Source organism: Opisthocomus hoazin, chromosome 3 (assembly GCF_030867145.1).
Source record: "Opisthocomus hoazin isolate bOpiHoa1 chromosome 3, bOpiHoa1.hap1, whole genome shotgun sequence".
Lineage (NCBI taxonomy): Eukaryota > Metazoa > Chordata > Aves > Opisthocomiformes > Opisthocomidae > Opisthocomus > Opisthocomus hoazin.
Genome location: NC_134416.1, coordinates 34242321 through 34261050, shown reverse-complemented (window position 1 = coordinate 34261050; position 18730 = coordinate 34242321). Strand labels below are relative to the sequence as shown.

General features: G+C 44.6%; 1 protein-coding gene across 10 annotated transcripts in view; it reads right to left on the bottom strand.

Annotated features, from left to right (window-relative positions):
- Nucleotides 1-18730, bottom strand: part of PAG1 (phosphoprotein membrane anchor with glycosphingolipid microdomains 1) — a 115003-nt gene that overhangs the window by 14513 nt on the left and 81760 nt on the right. For 5 of the 10 annotated variants that reach the window (XM_075415943.1, XM_075415948.1, XM_075415947.1 and 2 more), the window contains 4 exons: nt 7298-7509; nt 5467-5518; nt 4850-4946; nt 1337-1932 (listed from right to left, as the gene is read on the bottom strand). In XM_075415943.1, the coding sequence (XP_075272058.1) occupies nt 1337-1932; nt 4850-4946; nt 5467-5518; nt 7298-7422 (870 nt within the window). In that variant the 5' untranslated portion in view covers nt 7423-7509. Of the gene's footprint in view, nt 1-1336; nt 1933-4849; nt 4947-5466; nt 5519-7297; nt 7527-7611; nt 7691-7739; nt 7863-18730 lie in introns of those variants that run through there. The other 5 variants (XM_075415950.1, XM_075415953.1, XM_075415952.1 and 2 more) reach the window with 5 other exon arrangements.

Sequence of the window (18730 nt, the reverse complement as noted above, 5' to 3'; positions counted from 1 at the left end):
TACGGAATGCTGTTTCTCTGAAAGTTTAATTAGAAATTACATATGGCCTGAATTTCGGAGGGGGGGAGTGTTGGTGGATTGTTGTTGACAATTACATCTTCATTTTTTACTTAATGAGCTCGTTACTTGTAAGAATGCACGCTGAAGAGTCCGGATAAACAATTTTTAGATTGTGAGTAGTCTTCAGTTTATTCATTTTGACTCTATTGTGCTTCATACACTACGTGGTTAGTCAGTTATTTAACAAGGTATTTTTCTGCCCTCTGCCTGGATTACTAAAATAATTCAAGTAAGAGAACAACCAAAAACAAGTAACAATACCTCAGCTCTGCTATGATTTTCCAGGTAAATGTTTGCATTAAAATGTCACATCACATCTTAAGGATTTTTTTTAAATTTTCAGCAGCACCTAATATTATTTGATAACTCAAACACCAAAATTATACTAACCTGCTAAAATCACAGTTCTTTCATTCACAATTAACAACAAGTTATCTAAACCAGTTCAGAAAAATGCAAACTCAACAACCTGTGACAACTCTGTGCAATGATCTGAAAACATCCTCAGAATTAATTCTGGTCAAAAACCAAAAATGGGAAAATACTTGTTGAAAACATCATCACCGGTTTTTCAAGGAGTTCACTTCTAACTTGTCCCTTGGCTGGCAGACAGAATAAGCTGCTGACAAAACACAACTTTTGGCCATGATTTCAGCAGGCAGAAATTCATTACTCTGTGTATGTATGACATAGAGAATTTGACAAACGTAAAAACCTGTGGTTGCAACCTCTCTCTCCTTCTGTCCCTCCCTCCTCACACGAGAGGAGTGGCTTTGAACAGATGCCTGACACTCACACAGCTAAGCCAAGGTGGCCCAACAAAGGAGGCACATCTAAAGTCAGGGCACCACCAAGAATGCCCCCCTCTCCTTTTTGTAAATTGAGGTTTCATTAGAAAAAAAACAAGAAGGGGATTCTGAACAAGATACAGATACTGAGAGAGACACCAGGTACCTGTTGTCATAGCACCCACAAGTATAGTACCATTAAACAAAGAAGCAGAGGCCTCCTGTGCAATTTCTGGATAATATTTGGGAAGAGCCTTACGAAGTGCACACTGCAGCAATCCAAAATGTAGGCTGCAACAGAATGAGTCCATGCCTACAATGCAAAGACTGTACTGTACATTTTCATATTTCTGTATTTTACAGTCTCGCACCACCTTGGGTGGTTTTTTTCCTTGGCATTTTTTTGTTATTTAAAAAAAGCCAGCCCTCTCCCACCCTTATGTTCACTATCATTATTTGGCTGTTTGACAAGTATTTGCAGTATTTACCTTCTCTGGCTTACTGGCTCCTTCTGTCACTTCTTCTTCCACTTCTTTTTCCTTCACATTCTCATTTTCATCAAGAAGCTTCATGGGTACTGGAGGGGGAAGCTCATCCTCTACATCTGGTGTGTTGTCCAGAGGGCTTTCTGAATTAGCACTTTGGCGACTTTTTTTATTTCGGTCAACAGATGCATATTCTGCTGATTCAATTCTGCACTCAGGAATCTGATCCTGACCTTCAGAAACGACCAGCGAAGCCCTTGATTTGCTGTTACAGCTCCCTTCCATGCTGGCTACTGCTCCAACTTCTTTAATTTCCTTCACAGTTTCATACAAGCAGTCTTCAACTATGTTCTCCTGAGAGGAGCTGTCTTTCAAGACTTCGTAAGGCCCTTCCATTCCAAGACCTTGATCATTTTCTGCATTTCTAGTGGAGATGATGGTTTCCATGGTATTGTTAGCGGGAATACTGGGTAGTTCCCGGCTCTGGTGACATTTTATGGACTTTCCAAGACTATCCTGTTGATCTAGCAGATCAGAGACAGATGTCTGTACTTCTTCATAAGGCTGGATACAGGCAGTTGTACTGTCCTCTGAGAGTACTAGGGAAAATGATAAACAAATATGTCAAACAACTGCATGGCTACAAAAGGTGAATGCGATTCGGCACACTATAACTTTGGTTTTGTGTCTCACTGAAAATCATAAAAGATATTAATGCCTGGAAATGTCTAGTGGTCATCATGTTTATCGAAAGGTTTCATTACAGAGATTTCTGCGCTCTGTTGGGTTGACGGTTGGACTTGATGACCTTAGAGGTCTTTTCCAACCTTAATGATTCTGTGATTCCAAGTCACATTACACAGCAACAGCGTTCGCAGTATGAACAGCAAACGGGTGGGCAGCTGCCGGCGTGCATGGATGTTCGGCTGTAGTCAGTTATGTTGAATGCTCACACACTGCTCAGTAGTCTCAGATGGCCAACATGGGTGGGAGGCCTCGGACCAAGTGCCTTTAAAAAAAGCCTCTTTTCCTCTTCCCCTTTCCTTATCCTTTGGAATCAAAAAGGAAAGCGTTCCCGCTTCCTCCCTACACAGCCCTCACCTTGTTTAACGTGCTGGCCAAATCCTCGTCTGAGCCGCGCCTCACTCAGCCCTGCTGCAGTCAGCCTCTCTACCCCAGAAGCTCCTCACTGGAAGGCTGTGCCATACTTCTCTTAGTCTCGCAGCACATAATGTAGGTTGACAACCTACTAACGAGCCAGCCATACGCACACAAGAGAAGACTAGACTTCAGAAAGTAGTGTTAGGCAGAACATGTTATTTTAAGTCCCAGAAGCAGGTCATGTGTTGCTGTCACTAGAGGGTATTAGACACTGAAATCTATGGGACTTCTCATCTTACACTGCACACGTATGACATTTGCCTGCATTCAGGGATGTACACATGGGCACACACAAGCATGTTTAAGGTAGTATATGGTATGCCACTCTCTGTGACACCATTTCTTTGAAAAATCACATCTGAACAGCTCTGCTTTTCTTCATACAGTTTCTATGCTACTCTCTCAGCAAAATCAACTAATTCGTTCACTTCCTTCAGCGTGTTTGACGTGATGACACAAAACGTTGCCGAAGCAATCAGTACTCATGGTTTGGTGGTTGTTATGGACGTTGCTTTCCCTCCTGCTCAGGGCACGCAGACTCACACAGTCAGCATCCACAGGGAGCCGCACCCTGACAGCAAAACTCAGGGAACAGCTGGAGGTGTGAGAATGCAATCGCTGTCTGAATGGGAGATGGGAGGAGGAGAAGTGGAAAACATCCTTCTCCATTCACTTGGCTCCTGCACATGACTGGGGAGGAACAGGTGGAACAGTAGGAAGCGTGCTATTGCATCCTGACTAGGACTCTAGGTGTCCTAGTCACCACCCAGGGTGGCTATAGACTTCCTGAGGAACACCAGGAACCGGCCTGGAGAACCTGGAACACGTTTTCCCCTTCTGCTGCTTGCTCGCCGGGATTTCTGTGCTCTGCAGAGCGGTGTCTCAGGCCCCAGAGAGCACCCACCCTGTTCAGCCTGCTAGGGATAATTGGAAGCAATGAGAGCTCACGTTTCCGTGCTGCTGTGGCTATGGGTGGTAGCACAGAAGGGGTTGGTGTAGATAAACGCAGCCCTAGCAGGCTGAACGCAGGAAAAGAAAATACATTTGATGGTGCTGCTTCCATAACCCTGCCCCTGCTCAAAAGGCTAGCAGAAACAGCAAAAGAACTACTAACAAAAAGAACACATGAAATACAAACAAGAAATTAAAGCACCTTGGTTACTATTACTCAGAAGGGCTGTTGTGCAGGGTGTAAGCTGAGTAACATCAGACAGTCTGAAAACTGTCTGCTGGTTGACAGCATGCCTTTTAGTAGCAGCGTCGACAGCTGCGCGTGTGGTGACTCGTGGCAAAGCGAAAAGCTTCCCTTCTGCGGGGCTCTGCTCTGCGCAGCGAGTCCCTTGGTGAGCCACACACACCTACACACGCAACAAGCCAGCGGGCGGGAGCTGTGATTAGCTGCAAAAACACAGTTTAAAAATCCCTTTGGGTACTTGTCTCTGAGGGGTAAAGACCGAACAGCTTAGCCTTCGGCTGCCCAGTGACATGAGGAGGTGAGCTGTAAGCTGAGAGCGCAGCCCCCGGCGTCGGTGCCCAGCGTAGAGACAACAGTTGGCTCCTGGCATTTCTGAGCTGAGAGTGAGTTTATTTTTAGGTGCAGCTGAGTAAAATATTTTCCAGGGACACTTCAGTGTGAATCATGTTGAGTGTTCAGCAAAGACCTGTTTTCTAAAATACAAAAATAGAAGTGATGGTCTCATACAGCACAGGACTACGATCCAAAGGTGCAGTCCCTGGAGGAGGACCTGAAATACTTCCACAGCCTCCACGAGTGAAGCACCAAGGGGCAACTGCATCTTCTGATCACACCCCAGCTCCATAGCTGGCTGAGTTTAGAGAACACTGCAGTCTTTGCCCGATGGCCTGGCCTATCTGCAGGTGGAGCTTGGTGGCCCAGAGGAGGACCTCAGCACCCTCCAAGTGTTGGCTGGTGTGGAGGACTGGTAGCCGGGGCGCAGGGCGATGCCAGAACAGGCCCAGCAGAGAAGCGGAGATGCACCCTGAAATGCCGGCATCTCCACGTGGCGGGCTGCTGACTTCCCAGCAAGGCAAACATGCTCGCTGCATTTCTTACTCAAACGTTAAGTTTCGTGTGAATCACGTTCCGTACGAAAAGGACTGCCCTCCGGAGAGCTGCACGCCCCGCCGCTGCCCTGCGAGGCCGCAGCCGGTCCGGCGCCAGGCACCTCCAGCAGTGAGCAGAGGGAGACGCAGGGCATTCGGACCCACAGCACGGCCGTGTGCTCGGAACGTTGCCGGGACCAGAGGCATCGCCGATGCGCAGCCGCGGCGGGAGCTGTGAGCGAGGGGATGGTGCCGGCCGCGCATCCCGCGCGCAGGGGCTGCGGAACTCACCCTCGCCGTTGCTGAGAGCCCCGTTCTGGTCGCTGCTCGGAGGCGGCTCTGTGGCCGAGCTTGTGATCGAGTGGCTGAACACCTCCTTATCGGACGGCTGCAACACAAATCGGTGAGATCTAATCACCGCTGGAGCAGAACAAACGTTTGCAAAGATAGACACGTGACAAACTTCATTCTGATCATGGGAGCTCCAACTCAGGGGTGTCATTGGCAGGAGAGTCAAACCATGCCGACGACACTCCAAGATTTTAGGTGCTTGTTTTTCCAGATATTAAAACAAATAAATGCAAGTATGCCCAGAGTGATCTCCCTTCCAACTTCTATGGAAACAGACATTACCATGGCTTTGACCCCTGAGAAGACAGCGCTGCAAACGGAGAGAAAGAGAGGCAGGAGATCTGGAGTGACAACAGTGGCAGAAAGAGCGGTGAGAAAGCACAGATTATCAGGGTTTACACCAATTCTCCTCCTCTTCCCGTTCTGCAACTTTTAAAGTTTCCCTTGCTCTAACATCTCCAAATTCTTGAGCTATTTTCCGACCTGCAGTATTTTGCAAGGAGCTTGGTGCTCGCCAACCACGAGACAGACACGAGCTGCCAGAAATAAATACTTACCACGTTCATCAGATTTTCATGGTCTCCATTCTGCTGTCTGGCCTTCTTTTCCCTTAATGAAAAAGACGTATGAACTGTTACTACAGATGATGCTAACAGACAAATGCAAGTCACTAAAAGACCGTACACACCTGCAGGGAGCAGAACTGTGATTCACAGTAATATTGAAAATGAAATAACTGAAAATTAGGGATAATACAGGGACTGGTATGACCTCTGTGTAAGATCACCATCGAGGTAGGGTGGTGAACATATCTGAAGAGGTACAACAAACACACATAACCCTTTTTCTTGTTCAGTATAAGATCACAGTAAGGAGTAGCGGTTGATAATCAAAATACTGTCCTCAATTAAATCATATCTGAAATGTTTGGAGATACATGAGAGACATGTTTTGGTGACAGACTACCTGGGGAGTTCCATAAACTATGTCAGTAAAAAGTATTTAAGCTATGAAGAAGTAGAAAAGGCCCACCAAATTCAGCCTTCTCCCACTCAGGATGCTAGCTATAATTAATAATCAGCATGAGCAGTTCAAGAAGGCAAACTTCATAGCATCAGATGCCTTGAACTTATTTTTAAAATGGATCCTGCTTCACTGGGTGCTTCATAGGACTCAAAGTATGGATCACGTTTCCAGTTTCTACCATTTTGGAAATGCAGCTCTTGTTCAATATACTGTAATAAACCATGAGCTTAAAATAATAATAGTCCCTCCCCTAGATGGAAAGGCAAGTAGAAAGGTGAGAAAATATTGATGATATGAAATCTATGCTTCTTGTGAAGTCTGCAATGCACGGTACTTCCCACATTAGCAACTTCTAAAATCATACCTAACTGGGAAACAGGAAAGCGGAGCAAGTGAGTCTGCATCAATGCAGAGCATAGTTAAAGTTTTCAAATACTTAGTTTCCTCTCTGGAAGGTTTTCTGACATTTTAGAAAAGAGCAGATTTTGTTCAATTTTGCATGTCCTCAACCATTTTTGGACAGTAAGTTAGGAAGAAATTTTGCAGAATTGAATTTATGCATAAACAACCTGCCCTACAGAATGACCTGAAATAAAAGACACTGCGTCCGGACCAGCAACATAAGAATTTGTTAAAGAGCATCACCAGATAGTTTCTGACAGTATATCCCTGTAACTGCAAAGACATACTCAGTGGTGTGATTCTGTCATAGAAACATCTTTCTAGAGATGTTTCAAGGATGGGAGTGTTACAAGATAAAACATGGTACCTAACTGCAGTGTTTGTTGTGGGCTTCAGGGTTTTTAAAATAGGTTTTATGCTTTTAAATAAAAATTTAAAAAAACAACCCTATTTCTACTATTTTTAGACAGGTATCACAGGAAGCTGTGATGAATAGGAAGGTACTGAAATGTCATCTACCAGTTTACAGTGCAACAAAAGCATTTCTCCTGAATCATACGAAATCACATGTTCCAACTTATTATTTTTAAGGTTTCAACCAACTTCTGGGGTCTGGTCTTGCCCATGACTCTTTTTTGCAGCGTGGGCATTAGAGATATCCTGCTGGAAAACAGGGCCTTCCAGTAGACATACATTATGTCAATATGGGGTATTTTACGGCTGCATAGCTTCCTGGACACTCTGAATGCTGAACGAACATGCTTCTATAGGCAAGAGGGTCCAAACCAAAGACACAGACTTTAGAAGAACTGTTCAAATTCAGGTTTTCTCTGAAAACAGATTTTGTACTGTAGGTTTTTTTACTTCTGTACCTCAGACCTCAGTATTTCTTGCTAACTAGTTATTAGTGAAGCTCCTTCAGTCCCTGCTCTGTTTGACTGATACACTGCTGAGCCTTACCTGTTGCAGCTGGAGCAGAGGAAGATGAGGAAGGTGAGGAACAAGAGCGTTGTCAGGGCCGCCAAACTTCCCCACAGGATGACGTGGACCTGTCCACTGCCTAGGAAACCACCCTGTGGCCCCATGGTACTAGCAGGAGCTGGTGGCACTTGGGGATGAAGAGGTTATTCCCTGGAGAAGGCTGGCATCTGTGCTGCGTGCACCTTCTGTTTCTGCAAAAAGAAAAACACTGTTGAAGGTTAATATAAATTTTGAAGGTAATGAATCTGACAGCTACAAATATGGCAGGAGAGATTTTCAGATCCAGATCTTACAAAAAAAAAAAAGTTTCAGGTACAAACCAGCCAGCCAAAGAGATTTTCAGCTACATTTCTCACGGCGAAGCTTCATTTCTGACGGTGACATAGAACAAACCTTGTCAAACATTAACATGAGCTCTTACCTATCTACAGTCTCAAAAGGAATAAAAGGTAGTACAGTATCTCTGTGCTTGTGTTTTGAGGAAATAGTTTATAAATCCACTTTCAGGGACAGAGTAGTCTTTTGCAGCGGTATTTGTTAACTTCATGGAAAAGCAAGCTCTCAAAATCAACCACAACTTCTGCGAAGTGAACAAGCCCAAACGAGAGCTGCAGCAGGCGCTCACCTCCTCCCCCCTCAGCGTCTCCTGCCTGCACGGGATTCGGTGCCTGACGTGCAGTGACAAACAAGCTAGCTGAGCCTTTGGAAGGAATGCCACAAACACCTTTCTCGCAGCAGATCCGCTCTAATCTGATTTCTATGTCAAACGCTTGTTTTCTTAGTAGTAGGTCTGGTGAGTAACAATACTGAACTTTCTTTTTTTGCTTCTCCCCACCCAAGTCTAAGAAAACAACTAAGCAGAAGAGCAGAGTACAGCACAGGAGCCCCTGGAGAAACATCCCTGGCAAATGGCATTTACCATATGCAAGTTTTGGTATACAACATATTCTAAAGTTTTATACATATTTTTAATGTAATACATTGTTGACAGGGCAAGATTAAAAGGACGTCTTTCGTTCTGCACTGCTGAAGATACCAATTTATGCATAATTTAGGAATAGGTTATGCAAAGTCTATTTACAGGCTTTCAGCCAGACTTCAAGATTGATAAAGACTGAAATAGAATACAATGGCTAAGAAGTGAGCGTTTACCTTTTGGGAATGAAAAAGTAGCACAAACATAAGGCTGAATAACGTCTAAAGCCACTAAGACTTACTTTAATTTTATGCATATATTTTCATATGTATATTTGTATATGAAATATGTATGTACATATATATTTCTTTCTTTGCAGCAGAAGCACACTTTGTAATAGCAAATTCAATTAGGTACTAATGTCATATATGTATCAAAAACCACCATATCAGCATTTGGTTATTAAAATCTTGCAGGAAAAAGGATTAACTTCCAGAACAATGACATTCACATCAAAGGAAATCTGGTGAGTCAGCAGAAGAAACATAACAACTAAGCTATGTGACTGGGTAGCTCTACAAGTAACATCTCTGCCTCTACATAAAAATGGGCTTATTGGTTTCTACCATGCAGGATCAGACTTCTGGACATCTTCCAAGAAGAACCCATTCTTACTAATTTATCCACGGTGGATAAAACCTTGCCTCTGTTTTGTGTTTTTTTTTTGTTTGTTTTTGTTCTTGTTTTTTTTTAAGATATTAATGGCATTGCAATAAGGTGAAATGGGAAAAAACAAACAAAAGATGGGAAAGGTTGCCAATCCTGGAAAGACAGGCTTCCAAGTGCAGTTAAATATTTCTAGTTTGGCCAAGTTATAAGAAACTCAGATAATCTGTAACTTCCCAAAACGCATAAATACACAGGATGGGAAGAGTAGGTATTGTGCAACTCACCGAGGCACAGGTATGTGTTACCGGTAGCGTCCAGCACCGACACCAGAGAGCTGCCTCTGCTCTTTGGGGACGACCGCTGCCAAGCAATCTGCCTCTGTGGGTAGCTTGGCAGAGCTTGAAAAATTAAACATTCAAAAGCAATGGCAGACCACTCTAAAAATGATGTATATTGCAGATGTGAATCTGATACAGCCCTGCCTCATCCCTGTTTTAAAGCAAACCCTGGGTTGTTTCTACACTGACTCATAGTCACATCACTCACTGTGAAATGGAGAGACCTGAAGAGAAAAGGGATCAGATGCAGTCAGGAGAAAACTTGGTGTAATGCTTGAAAAGACCTCTCTGGTGAGGTGCAAGGGCACCGTGCACAGGGGTGGATTCCTGCAGAGACAATGGACTGTCCTCATTTAGAGAACACTACAAAGCACACCGCACTGGCTGCACTAGCTAGCTCCAAACCTTTGTTAGCTGTTTTGAATACCAAGTATTTCTCTTTCAACTTTTATTTTTTATGAATTTTCAAAAGACATTTTCCGGCTTGTTAAAGCTTTTAAAAATTATTCTTAAAAGATCTGTTACCTTGCTTTTTGCCATCCATTTGCCTTTTAAAAAAACCTAATTTTCTCCCTTCCTTGGAAAAAAAAGGGTGAAATGAACATGAAATGTGGAAAAAAATGAAAACTGAATAAAATATTTTTTCAGCATTTTCGTTGTCTTTTCTTCCTTAGTTTTCTCAATAAATAAAAAGAGATCATGCAAATGAAAAAAAAAAATCTTTTTTCTCTTTTTTTTCCCCTTAAATATTGGGCAAAGGAAAACATAAGAAAAAGAATAGGGCCTGCAAAATATGTTTCTTTTCCTGAAAACAGGTACACATGATTATTTGTTTGTTAAAGCAGGTATCTGGTGAAATATCATTTAATTTATTTTTACTATGAAGTTCATGATTTTATACCTACTCTGAGGAACACTGCTACGCTTCTCTCAGAAGACTTAAGTAATGTGCCAAAAGCTAATACAGCAGGAAAGCTGTTCTCTTGCTCTGCACATACATTCGTAAGGCTGCTGGCCTTTATTTAAAGATCATATTTGAGCTAAAGAAAGCTAAGGATGCATGGGGAGCAGACCCACAGAAAAGCTGCATCTTTGAAGACTTCAGTAGAGAGTTCGGAAGTGTTGGAGCGAGCAGGAGCGGGTGGAGTTGAGACTGAGCTTAAAAGGAGCGCAATCAGAGCAAGCGGGTCGAGGGTGACCTGCGTGCAAGTGTCAGGAGTGAAGCGCGAGATTGAAGCGAGACATGAGAAGTCCCACCAGGCAGATGCTGAACGGAGGAGAGGGAGCAACCAAGGACAGAAGATGTAGTTAGTCTACAGCAAAAGGCCAAGAATTCAGACACCAAAGCTTTGACTGTAAGCTGAGAGAAAAAGGTCAGAAAAGGTCGGAAAAGTACAGTGCCAGTTGAACCAGGGGAGGGAACTGCTGGAGACACCAGTCACCTGCGCACGCAGAACAGGGTAATAAATTGGAACAGAGTGACGACAGATGAAGCCCTGCGTGAGGGAAGCTGAGCAAGATGCGACCAGTGACGACTCTTGTCTCCTTGAATGGTGAGAGTTTGGTGTAAGTACTAGAGGATCTAGAAGCTGATCAGCATACAGGACAACCAAAAGTAAATATAATTGTAATACCAAAAAAGCACTCCTACGTTCGCCCTCTGTAAGCCCTCCTCACAAAGTGCCGTCAGAGGGCTTACTCCTACTGTTCAACGCCTCCCAAACAATGGGGCTGAAACAGCGTTCACTGGGGATGGTGCCTTTAACACAGCAGAGCTTCTGAGATACTTGAAGCTGGACAACCACCCATTGTCTGCCCTGACCACCCCTGGACAGAAACCTGCCAGAGAAATACACTGAAAATGCAACTGTTTGGAGTCCTTCTGCTTCCACTCGGTGAATGCCTGGACACTAAAACGTTAACGCGTGCCCAACAGAATGGATTTGGGAGCTGCTTCAGAGGCTAGCTTGAAAGAGAAACTTTTTTGCAACCATAGCTGCAGAACCAGCAGCAGGTAGTAGACAGCTGACATGGTGAACTCCTGCTTTTATTGTAATAAAAAGTGATATTGTGCTGCCCTCTGGTGAATCTCTCCATTCCGGGACAGGGGTTTGCGGCTCTTGCGAGGGTGCTGCGGAGCTGAAGGCAAATCCTGCTCCTGCAGATGGAGCTTACACGGGACCCTTCATCTGCCGGGCTCGAAAAAAGTCCTTTCTCCACCCCTGAAAAACTGACAGACTTGAACAGTTTAACCTTGCAGACAGACATCACTGAGACAGAAAAACAGTCAACTGAACTGGGTTTTTTTTTGTTCGCATCTTTTAAGATGAAGATTACTTTCATTGTACCCTTTCCACAGAAATCTCCACACAAGTTGCTGGTGACACTGAACTCCAAAAACGAGTAACAGAAACTGGCCTGGAACACCTGGATAAGAAACCTGGTTATTTCACCTAAGGCAAAACGCAAACCATGGTTCGCCTTCACATTTCCAAGCCACTATCAGTTCAGTTACACAACTGACCCTTACGCTATATTGGATAAAACTTCTCCCTTCTCGTGGCAACTTTCTCTTGCTTTTTAGACATCAATATTTGCCATTAGTGGAACCTACATGGCAAATAACGCCCGTAGCCATTTCCTCAAAATTGCACTTAAATGCACAATCACATGTGCAGTTTCAAAAAGCTGGATATTTCATGGCATAACCCGCACTTTCACGGTGAGTAATGTGTTCTTTTTCCTTACAGCTGTTGCAGGGGCAGAGCTGAGCTGCGGCAGTTTGGCCTGAGTCAGTGACGACGGCAGACAAACTGAAGGAGAAAAAATCTGTATCTGGGGTGAAGCAGTTTTGTGCGTAAGATGTAGGGTGCAGTTTTAAGGAGCACATGGAGTGACGATTTCAACTAGCAAGAAAAAGCTTGGACTGAGACCTGATTTCTCAGCTGCTAGGCTGTAGCCGGCTAACGGGGCCCCTGCCCAGGAGCTGCATGTGCTTGCTGGTCTGCTGAGCTTTGGTGACGGGGCTCCTGCTGCCCTGTTCTCCTTCCCACCCCTCCTGTTCCCAGGGCCATCAGTTATCCACTGCTAAGCTGCAAAACATATCCGCCGGATCACCCGGATGGGAAGATCCCCTCCACCCCAACAGTGTAGACTGGGGAGGGAGAGGAGGGAGCAGGGAAGGCGGTTGTAATTTTTAAATGGGATTTTTATTGGTCTGGCAGAAAGTCCCCAAGGAGCTTCACTAAAACAAACCAGAAAATGGTGAAATACAAGATATGTGAAACCACAAACTGAGATGGGAGCTGGAAAGTACGAACCTACATCTTGTCTACACCCAGCTGCAGATGCTGTCATTCGAATACAAAAATGGAACAGAAACCTGGGCTACAACAAACAGGCAGTGGCAGAAACAGTCCTGTGTGCAGGTGTGAGTAACATCTGTGGGTGCTGACCCTTGTATCTTCTGTTCCTCCAAATACAAAAACAGAAGCTCTCTATGGAGCTACAGTCCTACAGGAGACCTAACGAGGTCCTTACTATCACTCCAGAAAACTCCCTCTGCAACCGCAGACCCAGCTCAGGCGTCAGCGGGTGCCGCGCATCCCCAAGTGCCCAAGGACCGTGCACGTCCCTCATATGCAACACCCTCAGGCCACCCTAAAGAACACACCTGAAGGAAGGCAACCCACCACCATGCTCCTGCACCAACAAGAGTTCACACCAAACTACGCACTCGATTTAGAGAAGAGGGAGGACGTGGGAGATGTGCTTTATTCAACCCAGAACCGTTCCTGTCTCAGGACCGTTCTCTGCACGCATGGAGACACCACGCCGCTGGCAGGGAAATGCCATTCATGCTCCTGGCATGAGCTTAAGTGCAGTGCTACAGTGAACTGGGTTCAAATGAACTCAGCGCACGCTTCCTTCACCCAAACATCCCTTCTCTAAACCTGATTTTAAACTGGAACTGTTTTATGGCCTGTTTCACCACGCGGCCTTAGCGTGCTTTAGCGGCGGAGCAGCTGGAGGCAGCTCCTGAGTGTCTCCTTTCTGTAGCTTGCCACAGCTGGTGGATTCCTGACAGCACAACCCGATGAGGCATGACACCCAAGTTCTGTGACACCACCAGGGCTGCATCTGTCCACGGGTGGGCAAAATTCTTGGGCCAGACTCATCATGGGTCTCTCCTACTGCAGCTCCTGGTTTGGAGCCTGCCTGCGGACGTCGATGGGAGTTGTGCTCTGAATATTAAGGTTACATCCATATCAGTAAATCAAACCTATTGAAGATAATTGTCTTGTACCGCAGCCAGCTGGCACGGTGCAGCTCGAGCCCGTACTGTTAAACTTCCTTGTACTCCATAGAATGGTGGTTGTATCCAAATTGTCTTCGAGGAGTGGTCCCTGACTGGAGCTAACTCCTGAGCTGTGCTTGGGATTAGTTGGGGAAAAAAACATTTCACTGCAGCCAAAATTATACTTCAGGCTGTTGTAACCTGGTAAAACTAGATCCTTTGTATCTCAGACAGAAAATCTGATAACAGTGGGTCCTTTCAACCCCAATCCCACTGTGCTAGAGCTCCTTCTTCTCTCTCCCAGTACTCCTGACCCCAGGCCATGCCCAGCTTTCTACCCACTCCAGCTCCTCTCACCAGCTTCCAGCTCCTGTCTCTCTCCCAGTTCCCAGTTCTGTTTGCTGCATGGGGCAATCACCTCTGCTATAGTGACAAAAACTGTATTAAGACATCAAAACAGCAACAAGCACGTATGAGTACCTAATGAAGTAAGTACAAAGATATTGAAATTTTATCAGAAAGAGAAAATTCAATCTTTCTCAGGCATTGCTACATTAAAACATGGAACAGCCTGAATACACAAACATTATCCATGCTTTAAATTGGTGCTAGGTGCATAACATTAATTGCCATTAAATGCTTCTGGATGCAACAGGCAACAGGACTGCTGTCTGGGATGAGGTCCTGCTTGCCAGAACCTCTCCTAACACCACCGGGTCACCAGAATCAAGACTGCGAAGTTTCTCCAAAGGCACTGTAAGAAAGTTGTAAGACCAATTTATGTTGCTGTTTCTGCATCTGTGTCGCCTTGTTTTGGCTTCTAGCTGTTTATATGTAGCTCCTCTTCTGAACATACACAAACCTTCAGGCCAAGATCACCGTTCTCATGCAGTACCTGCTGCAGTTCACTTCTGGGGTTTCTGAGCACTAGAGCAGGACAAATCCTTTCCTATAATAGATTAAATCTCTTCTGGTGCAGATGAGTTTTGAGCTGCTTGGCTTGGCAGCACCCATCTAAGGAGAACAGTCAAAGGCAGGCACATCTTATTCCAAGCAGTGAAGAACTGCTGCAGGAGACCAGATGTGCGCATAATTAAGGTCTGGTCCTGAAAGCCTGATGCTAGAAGGAATTACTGACATGGACTGCGCTGCTCTTGCAGGCTGTCAGACGAGCCTTGTAGGGACTGTGCGTGCCATAAGCCCTCGAAACAGTTCATGTTTCTGCTTTGTGAAGCAGCAGAATAATGAGGTTCTGATCTAATTCCCCACTGTATCTACTTTTACAGAAATCATAGCTGGCTTATCAAAGGATGTGTGTGCTCCATAATGCAAAACCAGATCTAAGACAAAACTGAACAGTCCCCAACCATTGGTCACTTTTAACCCCTTAACATTTCCTCAAGAGAAACCCAGTCTCGCTGAAACCATCTGTCTGTGGCATTGCAGAAAAATTTAAAAAGGCCTTTGCAGCAGTAAGTGCTGATATACACCGCAGCCTGCATTCATGCTCCAGTCAACCCCTTCCTGCGCTGTCAGACCACGTCACCTCAAGGTCAGCATACTCAGAATTGATCTGCCTTCTCCTTCCATGCCTTCCTCTCTAGTCCTACTAGAATTCTAGCAATTCCACACAAGCCCGCATCGTAGGCTGCCTCTCCTCCTCAGAAGGACATTTGGGAAAGCGGGAAGAATCCGGACAGTAGCATGAACAACTAAGCATGTGAATTCAAGAGCTCGCTTCAAGGCAGTGGAATAGTTTCTATTAAAACGGTGGAGAATTGTAGAAAATAAGAGATGTCACCAGCAAGGTTTTCTTAGCAGACCGTAAAACTGCATTTTCAAAGGAAGGTGAGCATAATTGCATGTGAACATGATTATGTCCCAGTGAAACACAGCCTGCATCCTGGCGTTAATGCATGTGCATAATTATGTACCTAAATTGTCACGTAGCTAGCACGTTTATTTGCCACATTCACAAGGTCTCTCTGCGTCTAAATCCTAGGCTCACAAATCTCCACCAAAGGTATCTTCCATTATAAATCAGGCCCTAAGCAAATAGGTTTTTGAACCAGTACCTTAAAGCTCACAAATTCATTCCATGGTGGGTAATAATGTTACCCCCATTTCAATACCAGCAGTACAAAACCCCCAGCACAAGCAGGAAAAAGCAGAGTGCTGCGGACACAGCTTGTAAACGCAGAGCATCGGCTGGGCTTGGGCAGCTGCTGAGGAAGAAGCCGATAATGAAGCCTCTGTGAAACAGCTCCTAGGAACACCACTGCATATTTTCCCCAGGCTTCAGCAGCCAAATAGTGACTGTCTCGAATGCGACAGCAGAAAAGCTTTATCTGGTGAGTGACCATGCCAAAGATTACAGCTTAATTGTAGCACATTATGCTCTTTCCCACACCCCCACAACATCCCATATTGCTTTCTGGCTGCGGTGAGGTAATTAGACCACGATTACTGCATACTTTAGAGCATATAGAAAAGAAAGCTGTCTTTGTGAAATGTTTTCCAGCTCTGACATAACTACTCCTGATAGCTTTGCTTTTCCTGGAATTAGAAGCTGTTTCATATGAAACACAGCTTGTTTATAATTACACTTTGCCGTTTACGTAATTCTATCATGCTAAGTCCCCTTTCAGTCTTCGCAGTGCAACAACATTTCGAGCAACCCTTTTGCAAGCTCAGGTAATAACAATGCAAAAAGAGAAATTCCTCCTGGTCTGCTAAGTGGGTGCACACAGAGATTGCCTCTGTCATCTGACCTAAAAGACTGCTAAAATCCACGGCAATCATACTGGTTGTCAAACCGGTGTTTGAATCAGGCCCATGAAACACAACAGATAGTACTTTTCCAGAGGCTACTTCCAATTTCCAAAGGATCCTGAACTTACGAAAATACAGAAGACTGCAAAATATGCAGCAGCAAAACACAATGCTCTGATTGTCCCCAGTGAAATGCTGCTGAAGAAGAAAGAGGGACTTTTTTTAAAAACACAAGACTCCTACTTAAGAGTGGGATTCAACTTCTGTATGTTTCTGTCTCTAAAAACAGGCTTCTATTCACCCGGATGCTATCTATGGGATTCTACCTGAGAGATCTCACCCCTGTTCTTATCACAAGAGAAGGCTAATGACTTCCATGAAACTTAACTTCTAGATTGCTAAAATTTTAGTATTTCTAGTGAGACAAACTCTACCTAAACTGAGAAATTTAAAAAAAAGCCTTGTATCCAACTGTCAGGACATTACAACCTTTCAATGTGCCTTGAGTGAGAGATCCCCCCAAAATGAAGCACATCAAAATCATTCCAATTTTGAAAAACCTAAGCAAAAGATTTTTAAACCTAAAAAGCCCAGATTTAATCTGTAGATATGTAAGTGTGGAAGACAGGAATGTTCGAGGGAAGCTAAGTGATGGTCCTTGGAGATAGAGCACAAATTCCATCAGAAGGGCCTGTTATATTTAAGATTAAATAATCTTGAACCAAAAGGAATTGAGAATTGAGCTGTGTAACACTGCACAGCAAGAAGGGCAGCAGTCAAGTCGTTTAACTTGGTGACAGACCAATTCTCAGAAAACAGCGCTCACCTCATGATGTGCTCTGTAACGGTGAAGAGCTATTTCAAGCTCAAATTTCTCGTTATTCATTCTAATTGATTCAATAAAGTGATTTTTAACTTTAGCATTCATATTTCAGCTTTTCTTAAATATTTGGTGCATATACGCAAAGCCTTCCTCATTGCTGGAGATGTCTCTGTCTTGAAGAGTTTACATTTTACCTAGATAAGACCAAGGCAGCACTTGTGTCAGTAACTTCCTTTTCATCAAAAAAAATGTCCAAGACAAAGAAGGATTTGTCAGTTTTTGAAGAGCTCTTTGGCAGAGATGAGAACTGATCCCAGACACCTGGTGTCCCCAGCCAGTGCCGCATCTACGTGATTTTCTTTTTCTCCTTCGAGTTGGGAACATAGCCATGTGGTCCTTGAGGGAAGGTGCTGCCTTAACTTCAGTCAACTAAAAGTAATCTAAACTGGCTGCCTGTATGCTCCGCATGGTCAGTAATTACTAACTTCTACCCGTGGAGAGAGAAGTACCTTCAAAGCTAGAGAAGACTAGGTGTGACCTTCACAGCTGGTTGTATCTAGTCTCCTCTTACCAACCAGTGAACTTTCAGACAACCAGAATGAGGAGAGGAGATATCTGTAAGTCATGGACAAAAGCAAGGGAGGTTAATGTGTGGCGACTCGCTGGGAAAGGTCTTCAGCTTTGAGTTGGCTTCCTTGCTTGACACACCAGAACGGAAAACATGGCTAAGCCTTTGTGCCATGGGAGCAGCACTGACAGACCAGGTGTTTTCATGGCCTCACGTTGTTTCACCATTTCACAGCAGTTTCTCTCCAAGACTAGCATAACGGTGTCCTTCTGTCCTTTCAACTGGAAGCAGAGCTGAGGCAAACGAAGACATCACTTGCTTGTGATGGTCCAGCTTCACCTCCCCGCCGAGGTGCTGGCACTGCCCTGCTTGCCAGCTGCAGCAGCGTGGAGCAGCGGGGAAAAACAAACCCAACTGTTTCCTAACCCCTGCACCAACGTCCTGGCATGTGGTGCATTTTATCCGCCTGCTCTCCTGCTGTGGAGAGGGAAATATAAAACTCTGGGCTTGATCCCAAAGAACCGAGGCAGCAGAAGCTGATCATGGGTCCTGTGGGAATGATCTGCGAGCTGGGTTCCTCCCACACCCCCCCAAACCGCTCACTACCTCCTCATAACACACACCAAATACAATTATAAGATCTAATGAACTGCAGCTAATGTAATTCTGCAAGTCTTCACAGCTAATGAAAACCAGGTCTTCCCCTTCTTGATTTAATTGAGATGTTTTGTTCATACACTGTGGAGAAGAAACCCTCCATAAAGCTACGTATGAAAATTGCATTTATGCGTCCAGTAGGTGCAGTTGCCTGGCACAGTTTTGGGCTCTTTCTCCTGACCGCTGGATATTTAATGGTTGGGAACTATCTCTCAACGGCAACAGAAGGGAAAAGGAATTCAGAAAATATATACTTTCTCACATTGTTTCAAGGGAAATCTCCAGTCTGAATGTCATCTACTAACTACCACTTTGCAATCTGAACCTGGTATAAACAGAACATTTCCTCAACATGAATAAATCATCATCCCT